At 34.0% G+C, this 20,352-nt stretch overlaps 1 protein-coding gene across 1 annotated transcript; it reads right to left on the reverse strand.

Moving 5' to 3' along the window:
* Positions 1 to 11,336: 11,336 nt before the first annotated feature.
* Positions 11,337 to 13,138, reverse strand: LOC143078212 (M-phase inducer phosphatase 1-like). The gene is made up of 2 exons (XM_076253142.1): positions 13,082 to 13,138; positions 11,337 to 12,331 (listed from the first exon to the last, which is right to left on the reverse strand). The coding sequence occupies exons 1-2, from the start codon at positions 13,092 to 13,094 to the stop codon at positions 11,385 to 11,387; spliced, it is 960 nt and encodes a 319-aa protein (XP_076109257.1). The 5' UTR covers positions 13,095 to 13,138; the 3' UTR covers positions 11,337 to 11,384.
* Between the last annotated feature and the right edge of the window lie 7,214 nt (positions 13,139 to 20,352).

A 20,352-nucleotide genomic window follows, 5' to 3' on the forward strand; every position in this document is an offset into this window, starting at 1 on the left:
TGAATTATACATGTAGCATACAAAAAATAAAGATTCTGAAAAAAAAATTGTCGTGTAAATAGCCTCTAAAATGATAAATTTAATATATTTGAATTAGAATTTATGACCGAGGACCCTGGTTTCCGTAATACAGAGAAGTCTTTCGTTAAAATCAAATACGTTTTTACACACGCGAGCAAATTGAAAAGTGTTTCCCATTAGATTTAAACGAGATAAATGAAAGACAAAATTAGGAAAATACTGACAAAAATATTATTTCTAGAATTGAAAAATTAAAAACAAGGTTAAAAAAAAGAAATAAATACCTCTGTAAATATAACTATTAAACAAACTATTGGAACAACAGACTGAATGGTTGTTTGTATACATGTAGACTAAGCATAATTCTAAAAATGAAGCCTTTGGTATTATAAAGGGGAACAATGTCGAAAGGGGGGGGGGGGGGTTAACTAATAATCTTTATGACCAAAAGAAATTAAAAAAAGACAACAATAATAACCATGGGAGCCTACAGAAGAAAAAATGTGAACAGCATGAATTAAATTAAAAATTCATTAAAAAAAACAGGTTCATAATGTTGTACGTCAAACGTGGCTTTATGCGACACGTCGGTTGCTAGCGACTTTAAAAAAGGGACGAAAGATACCTGAGGGACAGTCAAACTCATAAATCGAAAATAAACTGACAACGCCATAGCTAAAATACGCCACGACAAAATAGCCTGTTCTCAATAATGATTTAAAAGGATGAGTATGTTTTGTTCCTGATATCCATGCCATTCCGGAGGTTAAAAGCAGTTAATAATTATCAATATATTATCATAATTAGTTTTGATTTTATATGTATACTTTTCATTTTTAAAGGTATGAAGCATCGCCAACTGATGTTACCCTTCATCATTATAGATCTTGTCAGAAATACTTTGGGAAACTGTTCAAATCTGATAGTACGAATGTAGAAGAAAGGAAACTAAATATATATGATATAGCAGTCAGCACATGCCAAAAAATTCAACAGTTCAAACAAAACGACATTGAAATAATTGGCCAACATATTGAAACCAGGGTATTGAAACTCAGACATGAGTTATACATAACAAAGTAACTAGTTTGTATAGTGCACGGTTATAAAATACTGATCGCTCTCGTGTTGTATGAACTGTTCATTTATTTATAACTATGACAAAGTTTTATTGTGTAAATATTTCATTTTGCCGACATAATACATTTTTTTTTTAAATTTATACATCTTAAAAAAAAACCAGCTGGGTTAAAGGCAAAGTGTTAAGTATACCTGTATACATAATAGAATGCCTTCAGATTTTTTGTTATTTCTTGTATGGGTTTTGCTAGTAAAACTATATCAGTAAATGAAATAAAAAAGAGGGTAACCGTTTACGTTTTTTTTTTTAGATGTTTTAGACGAGCTGTTGAAATGATCAACGTGAAATGCAAAAATAACACAGACTATACAGGCAAAACCTGTACATTTGGCAGGAGTTTTTACCTGATCAAAAAATTCTAAGTCGCTAGTTTGCAGAAAAAGTAAAATCACACAAATTCTGAACTCCGAGGAAAATTCAAAGCGGAAAGTCCCTAATCAAATGGCTGAACGGAAAGCTCAAACACATCTAACGAATTGATAACAACTGTCCTATTCCTGACTTGGTACAGGCATTTTTTTATGCAAACAATGGTGGATTATACCTGGTTTTAAAGCTAGCTAAAGCTAGGTTCACACTGCCCATCAAACCAACTCGATCAATCTCGATCAAGACAGATTAAGCAATCGGGAGACTGGTCTGACTCAATCGACAAAAATGTTAGTCATCGATCTGATTTTCTACCCGAAAGTTGTTGACATGTCCAAAATATTCGAGTAAGGATCAAGAAGCCAATCACTTGAGAAGAAATCAAGAATTTGTCGAGTAGCGATCTAATTGATCGGGAAAGGATCGTGCAAAGATCGAATTTGGTCGGAATACAAATAGTTTACTGATCAGTACTCGATCATCTCGACCTTTAATTTGCTCGACTAATATCCGATCATCATCTCCAATCAACACCAACCTGTTTGATATCCCGATTAACTCGACCAATGTCCGATCGCTTCATGATCACTATATCAACAACTATATGTCACCGCAGTACAGTCGAATACTTTTTTACAACTTTTTGACGGAATTTCTCACAAAAATGTGACTAAAGAAAAATGAATTTTATTTGAAATCGTGTTAAATTTGTGTAAACAGTTTTAGAAAAAGTATACCAGGGGATCGAAATTTTATTTTTGGCCAAATTTTGTGGAAATGTGTGACATATTTACTCCCTTTTTGTAATAATGTTTAGTAAACACAAATAGGTTGTTACCATGGATACACCAACAAGAAATATAATAACCATTCAAATTCTGGAAATCAAATTTATGAAAAAAACTGATATGCACATATTTGACACAAACAATAGGCTTGATTTGTTGATTTTTGCTAGTAAAACTATATCAGTAAATGAAATAAAAAAGAGGGTAACCGTTTACGTTTTTTTTTTAGATGTTTTAGACGAGCTGTTGAAATGATCAACGTGAAATGCAAAAATAACACAGACTATACAGGCAAAACCTGTACATTTGGCAGGAGTTTTTACCTGATCAAAAAATTCTAAGTCGCTAGTTTACAGAAAAAGTAAAATCACACAAATTCTGAACTCCGAGGAAAATTCAAAGCGGAAAGTCCCTAATCAAATGGCTGAACGGAAAGCTCAAACACATCTAACGAATTGATAACAACTGTCCTATTCCTGACTTGGTACAGGCATTTTTTTATGCAAACAATGGTGGATTATACCTGGTTTTAAAGCTAGCTAAAGCTAGGTTCACACTGCCCATCAAACCAACTCGATCAATCTCGATCAAGACAGATTAAGCAATCGGGAGACTGGTCTGACTCAATCGACAAAAATGTTAGTCATCGATCTGATTTTCTACCCGAAAGTTGTTGACATGTCCAAAATATTCGAGTAAGGATCAAGAAGCCAATCACTTGAGAAGAAATCAAGAATTTGTCGAGTAGCGATCTAATTGATCGGGAAAGGATCGTGCAAAGATCGAATTTGGTCGGAATACAAATAGTTTACTGATCAGTACTCGATCATCTCGACCTTTAATTTGCTCGACTAATATCCGATCATCATCTCCAATCAACACCAACCTGTTTGATATCCCGATTAACTCGACCAATGTCCGATCGCTTCATGATCACTATATCAACAACTATATGTCACCGCAGTACAGTCGAATACTTTTTTACAACTTTTTGACGGAATTTCTCACAAAAATGTGACTAAAGAAAAATGAATTTTATTTGAAATCGTGTTAAATTTGTGTAAACAGTTTTAGAAAAAGTATACCAGGGGATCGAAATTTTATTTTTGGCCAAATTTTGTGGAAATGTGTGACATATTTACTCCCTTTTTGTAATAATGTTTAGTAAACACAAATAGGTTGTTACCATGGATACACCAACAAGAAATATAATAACCATTCAAATTCTGGATATCAAATTTATGAAAAAAACTGATATGCACATATTTGACACAAACAATAGGCTTGATTTGTAAGAAAGCAAGGAAAAGGGAATGGTAAAATGTATGTATATTGCTCTATCTTACATTAATACTAATCCAGTGATAAATTTCGTATTGTGGCGTCATTTTCAAGAAAAAGCAGTAAAACTTCCATAACATACCAGCGTCCTACTTCACTCTAAGGACGCTGTTATAACCTATAACCATAAGGGTCTTCTTTATTGCCCTTCTGTATACTTTTCTCATACTTTTGATTTTGCAATTTGATTACGGACTTTCCATTTTGAATTTTCCTCCGAATTCAGTATTTTTGTGATTTTACTTAATACTGCCCACACAGTGGTCGCCGTGTCAGCAACTGCCTCACCTAGATTGTTCGGCGCCCGTTTCTGTATACGCCTTCTTGGCCGTCTTCTACGCTTATTGTAAGCTCTGTATCAGCGTTTGACCTGTCTTTCTGATCTCTAACCATCTTGCCCACTAATCCAACTGCTTCATTTGCATGTTGTAGATATTTAAAATGTATGATTCTAGTGAGACTTTTTGTGAACATCTCAATCTAATCAAATAATTGGTGAATGTGTCCATGGGACACAGATAATGCACCAGCCTGCATGTAACGTTATAAAGAGTCATTACTCAAGAACGGTAAATTGGACGCCACCCAAATTCGGACTTGATCTGTGTTGTTTGATAATAAATAGTTATCACCTATTAGGTGGCAGGATTATAATTTTTAAACGTCAGACGCGCGTTTCGTCTACATAAGACATAGAAGAGCATTATACATGTTGAAGATCCAAAATTCCAAAAAGTTGTGCCAAATACGGCTCAGGTAATCTATGCCGGGAATAAGAAAATCCTTTGTTTTTCAAAAAATTCAAAGTTTTGTAAACAGGAAATTTATAAATTGACCACATAATTGATATTCATGTCAACATCGAAGTACTGACTACTGGGCTGGTGATACCCTCGGGGACGAAACGTCCACCAGCAGTGGCATCGACCTAGTGATGTAAATAGTTATCAAAGATACCAGGATTAAATTCATCATTGTTTATGTGTTTCATAAAATTTGGTGGTGGCAAAAAAAAAACAGAAACTCATTGTTGGGGCGTAGTTTAAGTGATCACGAGGCTGGTTTTTACTCAACAGGCAGCGAAAAGTGCAATTTTGACACTATTTTTAAGCATTTTTAGCCTTTCAAATGCATTTCGTCGCGTCAAATTTGAAGACTTTGAGAACTATTTCAGTATGATAATCATTTTGAAAAACATTTAAATTCTGAATTTTAACGTTTTCCTTGGATGTTTTAGAATCAAAATTCCTTTTAGTTTTAGATTTGTGTCAAAAAAGTTTCTAATTTCAGTTGAACTTATTTAAATGTAAGGCTCATACTACTGAATAAATCTAGTTTCCTTAAAATTTCTTTTGTGATTTTTTGTTTTAAACGGATATGTCAAAGCTATGAATTTTCGTGCATGGAAAGGTAACAATAAAATACGATCACCAGGCATTTACAATATATATATAGTTATGGACTTTTGTGTTACCCCTGTACCTCATAAGGACTTATTTCAATGTACAAGACTCACCTCACTTCAAGAATAAGACGGAGGTTTGGTTTTTACTGAGTAAAACAAACAATCCATTTAGTAAGAAATGTGTTACTCAAGTTTCGATAGTATATAAATTCTTATTCAGATTGTTACGTGATGGATCTGATATTTCCTTTTTTCATCCCAGCATGGTTGGCACATTGATAGTTAAAACGGAAAACATAAAATAACAAACTGAGCAGTGGCGGATCCATAACTTTTCATGAGGGGGGCGCTGACTGACCTAGGGGGGGGGGGGGGCGGTCCAGTCGTTCTTCAGTGATTCTCTACATAATCAACCACATTTTCCCCACGAAAGGGGTTCCCGGGACCCGAGGTTCCCCCTGAATCCGCCTATGCTGAGTTCTTTTTAAAAATAAAATATTAGAAATAGAAAACTTTGTAATATGGTATACAGTGCATGATCGTTCTCACCTATTATCTTTTGTTGAAAAACAACATTCTTCAAAACTGTCAAGCGTCTTTACGCACGCACGATACACGCACGTTGAATGATTGATTGACGAATGAACAACGAACGCTTTTTACACGATTCTCAAAGCTATTTTATTTAGCATAGTATTTAACCTTCTAAAATTCAAACTGACCACACGCACGATACACGCTCGTACGATACACGCACGATGAGCGATGAGCGTTACACGGAGGATTAACGCAAAATGAATGATGAATGATGAACGCACGATACACGCACGATACACGCACGTTGAATGATTCATTGACGAAGGAACAAAGAACGCATTTTACACGATTCTCTAAGCTATTTTATTTAGAATAGAATTTAAAATTGATATGCATTTTAATTAAAGGCAATACTTGTAGCTGTTTTGCCGATACCAGCATAATGGATAATATTCTATTTTGTCAGCTCAGATTTAAATTACTTAATTAAAGTCGGCTATTTTATAGGCACCGGATATATTTGTGAACTTGGACCGAAGCTTCTAATATAACCATGGTTTTTAGATCGCAAGAACAACAACTATTATTATACCTTACATATATTACAAACAATTCTATTGGATAACACTTTATCACGTGACATGGAATAATTCAGATAATTTTATTGAATAGCAAGGGAGGACGAATAAGCCTTAAAATTTACACCAGCGGTGAATAACCCTACGGCGAATAACCTTTTTGCGTGTCTAGATTTGCACTTGAGTTATCTCTCATTAAAATGACGTCACAGACGTACATAAACAAAATGGCAGCGTTTACGTTACACTGACAGCTCATCGAGGGGGACATTGAGAGACGAGGAAATAAGGCTTTGGAAATGAATAGAGTGCCAGCAGCCTATGATATCTCTTATAAAGTTACGGCCCTTTTCAGTGCCATCAATATTTTACAAAAAGATTTACCTTTGTTGTACATTCGAGAAATTATAGAACACAACTGTATTTACTCGGGGTATTTTCAAACGTCAGCTTGTGTTTGTTATGTAAAAATGTAGTAAGTGTTCAACAGCCCCTTCCACTGTTAGTTCGGTATAATAATACAATTGTGGCCCCTTAGAATCGATGAATATTCAAAACTTTCAACCCTTAAACGTTATTTCACTTCGGGCTGCGCCCTTATTGAAATAACCTTCTCGTGTTGACAATTTTGGATATTCACCTTTTCAACGGGCCATAATTGTATATTATACCCCCTTAGACAGCAAGAACGAACAAACGAAAGTACGCACAGACTATCAAACCATAATGGCTTTTGTATGCCCATAAATTGGGCATACAAATTTATTGTTGAAAGTGAAAGTAGTGATTTAGCCAAAATGAAAGTAGGATGGAGAATAGAGGGAGGTATGGCCTTTTTCGGGACGTCGAGATCGGGTGTTTTTAAGCTCCAGATTTCGGAATTGATCCGTAAGGATTCCGGGAATATTTTTTTTTTCGAATTACGGGATGTCGGGATATGAATTTCTTTAAATTCGGCACCTTGGGATTTCATGATTTTTTTTTCTGTACTTTTAAAATGTCTTTTGAAAAGTACCAAACAACTCTGTACATGTATGTCTGGGCGAACTTTTTGTTTTGTTTTATTAAGTTTTGATTTGCGTTCCTCTATGACGTCAAAATTAATTTTGATTAGACCCCTCAAAGCAATGATCGTTCCCAAAATGAAGAGCACACGCTCGTCGTAAGAAAATTCATAAAACAAATCTGATGTACAGTAGTTGTCGTCTGTTTATGTAGTTCATACGTGTTTCTCGTTTCTCGTTTTTATATAGATTAGTTTGATTGGTTTAACACAAGTCATTTTTGGGGCTCTTTATAGCTTACTGTTCCGTGTGAGCCAAGGCTCCGTGTTGAAGGCCGTACCTTGACCTATAATTGTTTACTTTTATAAATTGTTACTTTTTTGGATGGAGAGTTCAGTAGCGGATCCAGAAATTTTCATAAGTGGGAGCCCACTGACTGACCTAAGAGGGGCCCGCTCGAGTCACGCTCCAGTGATTTCCTATATAAGCAACCAATTTGTTTCCCAAAAAGGCGGGGCCCGGGGCCCCTGCCCCCCCCCCCCCCCTAAATCCGCCTGTGGAGTTGTCTCATTGGCACTAATACCACATCTTCCTATATCTAAATGTATATGCGCACTGTTAATGAGTCGATCCACCTTAAACGTATCAGCATATTTCCTTGTTCACACACATGCACGAGACATACCTCATCAAATGTCTTGTATCGATATCTTGCTATTTTCTTTGGCTACATGGCAAAGCACGATATAATGTTTGCTTGATAAACGAAGTTGCAGTAACAAAGGAATATGTTTTTGAACCATTATTTGATCCACATGCATGGCTGAAAAACTGCATATGATTTTGAATTGGTTTATGACTGTAATACGGCTAAAGAAAGATCCCGCAAATAAAACTTTAACAAAATAAAACCGATTGGACTTTTGAAGGTAATCTTCCCAATCTTCCCGTGCCATATATCATGCATATTTAAGAAATAAATATGGACCGGATAGAACCATCAACCTTCGATAGGAAAACTGACAATCCTAGACAGTTAAGATTTGAGTTGAGTGCACCTGCCCAGTGCTTAATTGGAACTCACTGCATCAGTGTTGATTGTCTAGTGAAACAGAAGTTTGACTACTTAGACCACTCGACCACCGAGGACACATGCTTATAAAGAAAATGAATGTGTTTAATATATTATATATATATATAATATATTATATATATATATAACGTTTGTTGTATTTTCACAGAAGCGATAACGACAAGAATTGTATGTTGAATTTAGCAGTTAGATTACATTTTATTGTAAAGTTTATGAAAAAAAGAAGGAAATTGATGATTTTCAAATAGCGAAACAATGAGTCTTTGAATATCTATAAAAAATTAAGAGTCTTAGTTTCCCTTTCATGGACTAAGGTATATCACTCGCGTAACTGACGACCCGTATTTTCTTGTAAAAAAATCCACTAGAGGCTAGAAATTACATTTATTTAGCAATGACCAATTATACATCAATTTAAGTTGCCGAACGACGTTTATGATAAAAAAAATAAGAAAAAAAAACGTATTCGTAATAGTGTTGACACCGATACGTATCTGGTTAATAATACTAATCGTTTTTATCTTTAACTTGTTTGTTGATATCGATGTGGTTTTGCTCAAACAGTGTGTCGGAGGCCTTCTTGTTTGGATATCAATAATCACTTGTCATTTCTTTTTAAAATGGAGTGCCCTTGGAGAAATTTCGACCTTTGGTAGGAAAACCAAAACATTATAGTCATTAAAATTCGAGTCGAGCGCACCTACCTTATGAGGGATTCGAACTCACAAACTCAGTGTTGACAATCTAGTTATATAGTGATACAGAAGTTCGTCAAAACTGTTACGAATTCGATAATAACAAACAATTAAATAAGTAAACCCTGCATAGTTATATAAATGACATTTATGGAATACTGTGTAAAAGTCTCCTCATTTTCATATAGTATGCAATGCCTGTGTCATCTAAACATGTCGGTTTCAATACAATGTACCTTCTTTATAGCATTGCCTGAACTATCCTACTAAAGTTTCCATGCACTAACATATGTTGTGGTTCATACTTTTATGATTAGCATCAATTTGTATCTTAGCTCATTGACCATAACAATAAACTAGTTACAATGCAAAAGGAGCGAGTTTACACTTTTCTGGGACTTTAACAGATTGTCCGAAAATGAATTTATCTGAACTTTTATTCTTTTGCGTTTGAGTGTACATGCAACGATCTAATTTAAAAGCATTTTGTACTCAGATTTTCTAATAATTGTTTGTTGCCTTAACAAACACTACTCGAAATGTCTGAGCTATAACTACTAATAATCAGGATAAATACCTGGAGACTGAAGGCAATCTTTTAACAGAAAGCAACCAAAAGGCACAGAAAACAAAAACGACATAGTATGTACTTGCATTCAGCTATACCATAACGCGCAGCGCCTGAACTTTTCAGTAGGCATGTACTGTGGGGAAGAAGTTTCTATCAAATGCACTTGTCCTTTTTTTTAATGCAAAATATGTTAATATGATTTGAATCGACTCCTTTCCTGGCAACTTGTTTCAATCAAAGTATAACCTTACACGAATTTATAAAATTGAGAATGAAAATTGGGAATATGTCAGAGACAACAACCCGACCAAAGAGCAGATAACAATCGTAGGTCCCCAAAGGATATTCAACGCATATCCCGTTACTAGAGATGGACCTCAGCTGGCCCCTAAATAAAAATGTGTACTAGTTCAGTAAAAATGGACGTCATTTTTAACTCTAAAACATACAAATGTTAAAATTTAAAAGAAAACATACACGACTAACAAAGGCAAGATGTTACTGACTTAGGACAGGCACAACAATGCAAAGGGGTTAAACACGTTTGGTGAGATCTCAACCCTTCCACTATACCTTTAGCCAATGTAGAATAAAGAAACACACAGCAATACGCACAGTAGAAGTATTATGTTTTCTTTTCTTTTTTATAATGCTGTAATTTCATCCTCGCCATTTGGTTTTGCTTGTTCCGATTTCACAACAAGTTTTCAAAGATCGAAATAGGAAAAAACAATAAACATGATAAAAGCGATGTTCCTTTTAGTTTGGGCATTTTTTGCAATATTAAGTCCTTTCCTTTACTGTTGAGATATACATTTGTAATTTATACGAGTATATATTTCTAATGTAAACTGTGTAGCGTATACGACAATAAAAAACCAAACTACTGACAAAAATAGAAAGTCGCCTTATACATTATACTCTCATTTAAAGCCAGCAGATTCTTCCTGAACATGTATGAAATATTTGCCACTGTACGTTAAGAAAACAAAACAAACCAGCAGGTAGTCATTGTCTTGTTGTAACATAAAGTTGTTTCTTTGATTTTCCTCTTTTCAATTGTTTCACATTTTTGGGGTATTTTCGGTGCCATGTACACATATAACATGTCTTAATTGTAGGGTGGTATATTTATTCTCATTAAAGAAGGTGAGATTCACAGTTCTCTTTTTTTGTATGTTATTTACTCGGCATGTACTAGTATTTAACTTAATTTTCGGTCGATGTATTACGGAAGCCATTTAGAGACCTTTTAAACGTGTTTAACATGGAATTCAATATCACGAGTTAAAATCGTTATCACGAATTGTTGAATTGGTTTTACAGATTTTTGCATGTATATACATGTATAGGTTTAGAATGGAGCATGATCTGCTTACCCTTCCGGAGCACCTGAGATCACCCCCAGGTTTTAGTGGGGTTCGTGTTGCTAAGTCTTTCTATGTTGTGTCATGTGTACTATTATTTGTCTGTTTGTCTTTTTCATTTTTAGCCATGACGTTGTCAGTTCATTTTCGATTTATGAACTTGACTGTCCCTCTGGTATCTTTCGCCCCTCTTTTACACAAATTATTGTATTCGTGACGACGAATAGATTAGTATCAACAAAATTCATAAATCACAATTCGTAGATAATAAGGGACATAAAAAAAAATCTGTCAATTTGGTATTCAATATATTTCAAAAGAATGGCGAGAACAACTGTGTATCCGAACTGTATATCGACTATGTGAATGATTATATTTGAACACGCACAATAATAAAATATGATATAATTTAATGTGATATACAATTGTTACAAATAAATTCTGATATAGCACTAGTGTATGTAATTAATTATGTCAATAAAACAAACGACCGGAGGAATATTTCTGTCGTTTTTGGCCAGCGTACCATGATTTTGATTTAGAACGGAAATGACGCAAATCGTCTTTGTGATCTTTGCTTAACATTGGAACGTAATCCATGGGAGTACATAATGTCTTATAACTTCCATAAAACTCCTTGTATCCTCCCTTTAGAATATAAAGCTCAGGGAAATACAAGGAAGGATAATTGTCAGCATTTAACTCTCTGTCATGATTACGAAGAAAGCGGCACATTTTAGGTCCTCTCTCGGAAGAAAACTCACAATGGAAAATAATAATGTCACGCTTTCCATCTGAGCGGGGTGTATTTGTATTTTTTAATAGTTCTAAAATATCGTCTTTATTATGAATATTTTCAGCACCATGTATGTGACCACCTTCAAACTCATAGGAATATCTACTGTCAATTATACGAAAGCTTCCAATTGTATCGTTGTATTTCCCGTTTAAAACATCATTGATGGTGGCTGGAGTAATGTATCTTAGGTCATGACAGTGTCCCTGAACGGTTTGTAAGCAACATTCTTTCTTTCCATCTCCAGTGAGGACGGCGGCTTCAACTAAAACATCTTCTGTTTTAGTATCTTTCTGATTGATGGAGTCAACGGACAGGTCTTTGTTGGTACTGAGAATATGTGCATCAAACGACAAAGATTTTGTTTGCAATAGTTTTTGAGACCTGAGGTACTTTCTCTTACTGTAAGACACAGGGGTATCACATTCAGTTTTGTTGTCAAATTTGTCGGCTCTTTTTCTCTTTGATCTAAAATCTGATTTAAACAAACTTAGTGTTGGTGAGTCGTCAAATTCAGAAAATTCCATACCAAGTCCGGAATCTTCGTCGAACAAACTTTTTATAAAGTCTGGAGTTTGGGGAATTTTACGACAGGTATCTCCAGTTGCACAATCCATCTCAGTGTCTGAAATAAAAAAAAAACTATAAAAATATGTGTTCTGCTAAGTTTTGTTCATTTGTAGATTGCCTGAAAATCAGTCATTATAAACAATTACATAATTATAAAAATGTAATATTTGGATTATAAAAATAAAAAACATATCAGCACGAAATACAGAAGAATTTCTAGACATGCCGACTTTTGTCCATGGTTATAGAACATGTAGAAGGTTACAAATAAGGCTTCTATCTGAACTTGTACATGACTATATCTTTGATACAATCGAGTATTATGGTAATATTAACCTTGAACGTAAAGTTGGGTACCATTTTATGGTATTTGGGTTGTCTATACTCGGTAAGTTTATGATGAATGTTACCGGAAACTAGATAGGCGCACAAAAGTTTTGATTTTTAAAAACAAATGCAACAATTTACGTCAATAGTGTGTAAGCATCGACAGATTTAAAATTGAAAAATATAAGTGCTGTTTTATATCATCGCAATTTCTTTCTATCAGATTGCACAAACTGTTTAAAAATTAAGGAAATGTGGTATGATTGCCAATGAGACAAAAAACCACCAGAGTCCATGTAATTATGATGTCAGCTACTATTAGGGGTCATCAAACGATTTTTGACAATGAGTAAAAACCCTGCCGTATAGTCTGTAATGCTTTATTGTATGACGGTTGATGCCATTATTACATATAACTGATATAAATTGAAAATATTTAAAAAGTTAAGTCATTTTTCATTAATATATGTATACTTACTATTTTTAAACATTTTAATTGTGACCAGACAGTATTTCAAAGCACGTGAAGTAATGGCAGATGTCAGACAGAAAATGACCAGTGTTGTAATCGACAACTATTATATATAACCGGGAAATAATCAAATTCTGCATCTCAGTTACATGTAAACATTTGTAATACTCTTTATAAGATATAATTATGACTAATTATATTGTTATGCCATTGACGTACAGGCAGATTAGGTTGTAAAATATTGTTTACGAACGGTAAATCGCATAATTGACGTCTGCAGGGTGTACATTTCAAGATGTTTCACTTTAAGATGGCTTTAAAGTTAATCTTTTAAATATTAGAACCATAGGGTAAGGAGATTTGTATATACATGATATATCATAAAAGACAGTTATCTGCATTAATCTGTTTCGTTTATGATGTGTTTAATGATTGGATCTCCGAAATCTATAGACAATCACATCAGGGGACGACAATTTAGGAGGACTTTGAAAAACACTATTTTGGTCTGGGGTTGAAAAGGCTGCAAATAAATAAAAATTTCAAAAGACGGGAAATATTCTGCAAAACAAAATGCAGGAAACAGTTGTGCACAAAAGTAAAAATAAATAATCCCGCGACGAAGCTGCGGAAAAAAATAAACGTGCACATTACATGTAGCAATAGATGCAAATAAATAGTGTCAGCAACATCATCCTGTTCCAATCACTATCCCCAGAATATCAAATGGTTTTCTAATGTTGGTTTGATGACGTCAAGTACAAGATATCTCATTAACTTAAATTGCTGACGTCATGCACGATAATTTCTCATCAGTGGCGTAGCTAGGCCATTTTTAAGTGTACGCCCAAACCTCGGCAAGGGGTCTGAGGGTCCCATCGTGTCCAGGTCATAGCACCTGTTGGTAGTGGGTTCGAGGGGCAAAGCCCCTCTGAAGTGAACGAGTTATCAAGAATGAGTTACCATTTCTGTCAATAAAAACTCACCAATAGCAACATACTTTAGAGTCTATTTTGTTTATCTTTTATGTTTAATTTATTCATTGTGTTGATTTGGTTTTAGAAAAAATGTCCAAACCAGTTACTCTAAATAATTATGTTTAAAAGGATCCATGGGGTAAAGCAATCACTCAATCAAGACCCCTTTTCATGTGCAAATTTCGTTAATGGACATGAAATAATTAATTTTGATCGTTTTCGTGTGTCTTATGAAAATTCCTAAAGGTTTCCGTAGAACCCTAGATCTCGCCTGGGCCTATGATTGCTTCCGCAAAAAAATAATCCATTTATCAGTCCATTCCAGGATTTAAGAATATTAAACATTTTCTTTAGATATTTTTTCATGATCTTCTTCTGCCAAAGTTTCATGGCAATCTACGAAGGTTTAAAAAATTATCATTTAAAGTATTAAACAGACCGTCTGTTAGTTGCGAAAAGATAAGTCCGTAAACTGAAAAATTAAAACAAAAACACTTTTAAAATTTTGGTTCTGACATTAATCATAAAAAAAGCTTCTGCTAAGTTTCATAAAATTCGATGAAGGTTAGACAATGTAATTGATGTGTAACAAAAAAACCCTAGACTGTATCTACTTGTTAACTGCAAAAAGAAATTCCTTTCATCAGTAAATACGGTAAAATTAAATATATATCCAACTTTCGTAAAATTTCATGAATAGTTGACAGTCATTGATATCTAAAAAAACTTTTCACAACATGCTGAACCAAGATGTTGATGCTGCCGACGGAATTTAGGACTGCTATGTCTCGCTTTCGAGACTAAAAGTTGCAGACTCGACAAAAATGCAAATCTCAACAGATAATGAATAGCTTTAAACAAAGGGAAAGTAATTAGAATTCACAGTAGATTTTTTCAGACAGAAAATGAACAAATGTATAATACGATACCTTTTGATTGAAAAGTAAATTTCGTCACTTTTATATGCAATTATACAAGCCATTGAAGAAAGATATGCAAGGCTTTTAATATGATTTTAATCAGTTTTTCTTAATGTATTGAGATGAAAATATTCTTTTACCAAAATTCAAGTGTACGCCCGGGCGTTTTGACGTAAACGTAGCTACGCGCCTGCTCATTAACTTATATTGCTGTCGTCATGCACGAGAATAGCTCCAGTGGAAAAGATTACACAGGCCCCAAAAAATAAACGGTAATGTGCACGTAGTAAAATGAACAATTTCATTTTTGGCCTGAATTTGCACGTGAAAGACATAACTAGATGTCGTCTGGTGAAAATAGCGGCGTCCACAATTTTTTTTATTTAGAAAAATATAATGCCGGCGTCACACATTGGCGTATAGACCGGCGTGCACCAGACGTACAGAGAAAATTGGCGAAGTCGGTATATTACGTTAGTTTCATGCCAGAGGAACGCTAAGCAATCGTTAAACGCGCGTTGCATAAGTTTGAAGTACGTCGAAATGCAAAGGTATACGCTTGGTGAAAGCTATTACTCCAGGAATTTTTTATGCAGCTAAAACATTTTCATCCAGCTCAAGCGTTTGTCTAGCGTATACCTGTACGCTTCACGAACGTAATACAAACGCTACAAGCGCGTTGAAAACGCTACAGATCAGTTTGAGACATGTTTAGGGCACGTTGTATACGCTTCAAGATCGTTCGATTTTAACTAAAACTTATGTGGGTGTGTTTGTAACAAACACCCCATAATTAAACTTTTTTTTCATTCGAAGCGTGCATTCCATCTACGTTAGACAAACGCCAGGCATACGCCAACATACAATACTTGACCGCCCGATAAACGTTTAGGTACGCTTCTCGTACGCCCAATACACTCTTAAAGCTCGTGGTGCACACAATACAGATATGATTGACAGGTTGGATGCATCCAAAATTACTAGCGTATTGTCAGCGTACATGATTTTTTACCACGCCCGGCGTACGTCGGAACTATACGCTGATGTGTGACGCCGGTATAAGACTCTATATAACTATTCATGTGAATTATTATTTGTCTTTGAACAATTATATAGTACTTACGTAATGAAAAAACTTAATATTTCCCTTCCTTTTTCTTCCTTTTTCTTCCTTTTTCTTCCTTTTTTCCTTTAACTAACTTTTGCGTTTATCATGAATTTATTTTGATCCAATTCAAAAACAAAGCAATGATAAATATAAGAAAATTCTGCAATATTTATAATATTTAAAATGCCAAATTATAAAAGGTGAGAAAATAAAAGACAAGTACTTAACAAGTTTTAAGTATTTTACTTGGCAAGTACATGGTATTGTTTTGAGCAGAACAATATGCAAACATGCTATTTCGATGTTGTTATAGTCTTGTTAATTGTTATTACAGGCGTGTTAATTACAATTAGGGAGTAAGTTCTGCTATTTTCTTTTTGTTCATTGTTCAAAGTTTAAATTTCATAAGGTTTGTTATTTTAATTCATCATTGTTGAATTATTTAAAAATTGCTATATTACTGTTAATTTGTAAAGAAAGAAAATCTTCAATTACACAAAACTCAATACATATTTTTTTTTCAGACTGAGGCTCTTTTGACTGAAAATAGACATAGAAATGGTACGTGTGTTGGTTGAGGCTTAGAATTCTTGACAAAAATAAAAACAGTTATTCTAAAACATTAATAAAAAAGGAGGAGAGTACTTTTAAAAATAATTGTTGTGGGTGATCGGGAAATTACCAATCTATCGTCTTTTTTCTTAAATTATTCGAAAAAAGATATGTTTAATTGTTTATTTGAATGAAACTAAAAACATACGCTTTATTTCTCTTAGACTTAATCACAAAAGTTACTAATATTCTCAGTTCGCTACGATATCTAGGTGTCTGTTTTAAGACAAACATGTACATGTACAATATATATATAAGAAGATGTGGTATTATTCCTAACGAAACAACTCTCCACCAGAGACCAATTGACGTAGAAATTGTCAACTATAATAAATATTAGTTACCGTACTGTCTTCAATAATGAGCAAAAAACCCAAACCGTATAGTCAGAAACAATAGATATAAGAAGATGTGGTATGAGTGCCAATGAGACAACTCTCCATCCAAGTCATAATTTATAAAAGTAAAACATTATAGGTCAAAGTACGGTCTTCAACACAGAGCATTGGCTTACACCAAACGGCAAGCTATAATGAGCCCCAAAAATTACTAGTGTAAAATTATTCAAACGGGAAAACCAACGGTCTAATTTATACAAAAAACGACAAAGACTACATTTCAATTTATGATGAGAATATACCTATATGCCACACCATTTGAAACAATAAATATATTTGGGTGAGAAAAAAAAAACCGTTTACACAGCTATTGAAGGGATTGAAAATTAATATCTTTCAAATGGTATACGGACGATATATACATTGTATCATGATTTGGTTTATGTAGTCTAAGAGTCTATCTTAACTTACACGTAATAAAGTGTCCTTTCGGGTGTTAGTCCAAAAGGAAAATTGACAGTCAAGTTTGACTGTTGACCCTGTTCAACAAGATAGTGCACATGTTCTATTAAATCCCTAATTTCTCTCCAGATTTCTCTTCCAATCCGATCAGTGCATCCACTATGCATGATTTATATAAACTTTAATTATATCCTCGACACAGTCTGATTATAAAAGAAATAGTTGTCACTAGACGTTCAGCATAAAAAAAATCACTTTTGTATATAATACCAATGAAATTTATTTTAAAGTTTTTGGGTTGATCGACTTTTCCCCTGTTGAATTTCGATTATTGTTGGCTTAATGCATGTCTAGTGGCAGAAACTTCATGCATATTCAATTCACGGACGAAGTCTATAAGTAAATTAAAATATACCGTATATAGAGTCCAGTGAATAATATTTCATGGAGTCATTTTTTTATTATTGAAGGAATACTGTTCTATGAACATAATATTAGCTTTTCATATCAAAAGATTTCCGAGATTATTTATACAAATGTTTTGTTACTTTAAAAGGGTTTTATAGATACATATCGGACAAATAGAAATCAACTCTTTTGTTAAAAAGTTTTTTCCAACTGACCACAATTGTTTACTTCTACATTTACATGTAAGTCATATTAATGAATCAGGCATTTAATGTGACAAATTAAGCGGTTTTCAACTGAACTTTATACTTTAAGTTTTTTTTTTGTATCTTGTACTGCTACTCCAGGTAAAGGAAGGTTGGCGCGCCCACAACAAATATTCGACCCCGCCACAGTCTGTATAATTGTGACTGTTCGTCTGAAGCATATCAAATTATTGGTGTCGTTTGTTGCTGTGTATCGTATTTGTTTTTCGTTTATTGTTTTGTACATAAATCATTCCGTTAGTTTTCTCGTTTAAATAGTTTTACATTGGTCTTTTAGGGGTCTTTTAGAGGTCGCTATGCGGTATGGGTTTTGCTTATTTTTTTATAGGCCATACAGTGACCAACTGTTTTGAACCTTTTACGTACTTTTTTTAACTAGTGGAGAGCTGCCTCATTTGCAACCATACCACACACTTCTTTATTTATATAAAATGTACATATGAAATCAAGTCAATGAGATGAACACGATATGTCGTCACTTAACCTTGATTGATGGTTTCATGTTTAACGTCCAGTGGCAAATATATCATGCATGTTCAGGACTAGATCAAATTAACAATAAATACAATAGGTAAATGTAGGTCCTGTAATAGGGTTCGTCCGGGTAGTAGATAGCTGTAATTTGGACTGTCACTAGAAAATAAGGGTATATTGAATAGAGACAGACATGTTGCCTTGCAACAGGCAACTTACGGGCCCCGCAAATAACTGCTGTATGTGTCACTAACGTACAAAGAGCGTGTCACTCTCTACACACGAGGCATCGTCTGTAAAGTCCCCATTCTAACTGGACGTGACTGCGTACTTGTACATCTCGCAAAACAAAGCTGTTGCCCAAATTGGACAAGAGTTTTATTGCAGGTCGGAGGAAGACCTGTTGAGTCCATATTTTCATTCCCCAGTAACCAGTTTCACTTACCAATGAATTATTTAATGAAACAACTACACAAATACATTTGTTATTAGCGAAACATGTTTTCTGAAGGTAAGTGTCAGCATGATTTACTTGAACTTGAACAAAACCTCCACAAAATGTGACCTCTTAGAATAAATAGCGCATCAAACAGAGGAGCATACCCGATTGGTTACTACAGTTGACCATTTTTATAACAACCTGTATTTTTGGAACGTTACAAATATGATGTCAATAAAAACGATTAATTTCAGAAAAGTTTTGTTTATACAAAGTAAATACATGTATATATATATAACCAATGTTTCCTTTTTAATATCAGATTATTACATGGCATTTTTCATATCGCATGTATTATCAGCCCTAGGTTCAATATCAGCCCAAGAGCTGCATGTTATGATCTTTTTATCGTATGCTTCAACAATGGAGAAAAATAACAGATTCATATAAATTTAATGATCTTTTTACGTGGTTTCCTAATAGAAGTTCAAAGAGTGAAAAGTTCACGGACGTCGGACCCCAAATTTAGTACATTCGATATGAAATTATTCTATCATATGCCTCACCAGAGAAGAAACATATTCTAATATGGACGAATCGACAAAAATATACATAATGAACACTGTTTGGAAAAAAGTAACTTTCTAAATCATGTTTGAAACTTTAAAAAATGCATTTATTTAATAATTTATTTGTTTGTTTTTTGGTTTTTTTGTGGTTTTTTTTTATTATTTTACACAATATACTTTCCAGTATCCAAATAAATGTTTTGTACAGTACTTTGTAATGTTTTTCATAGAAAACGTAGCATTGAGGTGTATTTTCCGGAATTTGCCGAGTACCACCGGAATGCCATGCGATAACGTTACGGAAAGGCATGTGATAACAATCGAAGCATGTGATAAACTTTTCATATCAGCTCGCTAAGCACCAATTCTAAAAAATATGGAATTTATGTTAATTTATTGCTATTATCATACAGTAAAAATCATATGTTATTTAGTCTAAGTATATGATAAGGAAAGATATTAATTTCTGTTGTACGTCAGACGTCAGGGCCGTATCGGACAAGTTATGATGCAATTTCTTCTTTCATTGTCCAATTTTTTTTATTGATAGATAATTTCAGTAAAAACACACTGCTTCGGAGAACTTCCCTCCTTACACACAAAACTTGTAAAATTTAGGGTCATATTTTATTTTTTGAAATTCATCCGCAATGACACGCAAACTCATCGTTTCCATTTAGAATAAAAATGTTTTCAAAATAATT

This window comes from Mytilus galloprovincialis, chromosome 6 (assembly GCF_965363235.1).
Source record: "Mytilus galloprovincialis chromosome 6, xbMytGall1.hap1.1, whole genome shotgun sequence".
In the NCBI taxonomy this organism is placed as follows: domain Eukaryota; kingdom Metazoa; phylum Mollusca; class Bivalvia; order Mytilida; family Mytilidae; genus Mytilus; species Mytilus galloprovincialis.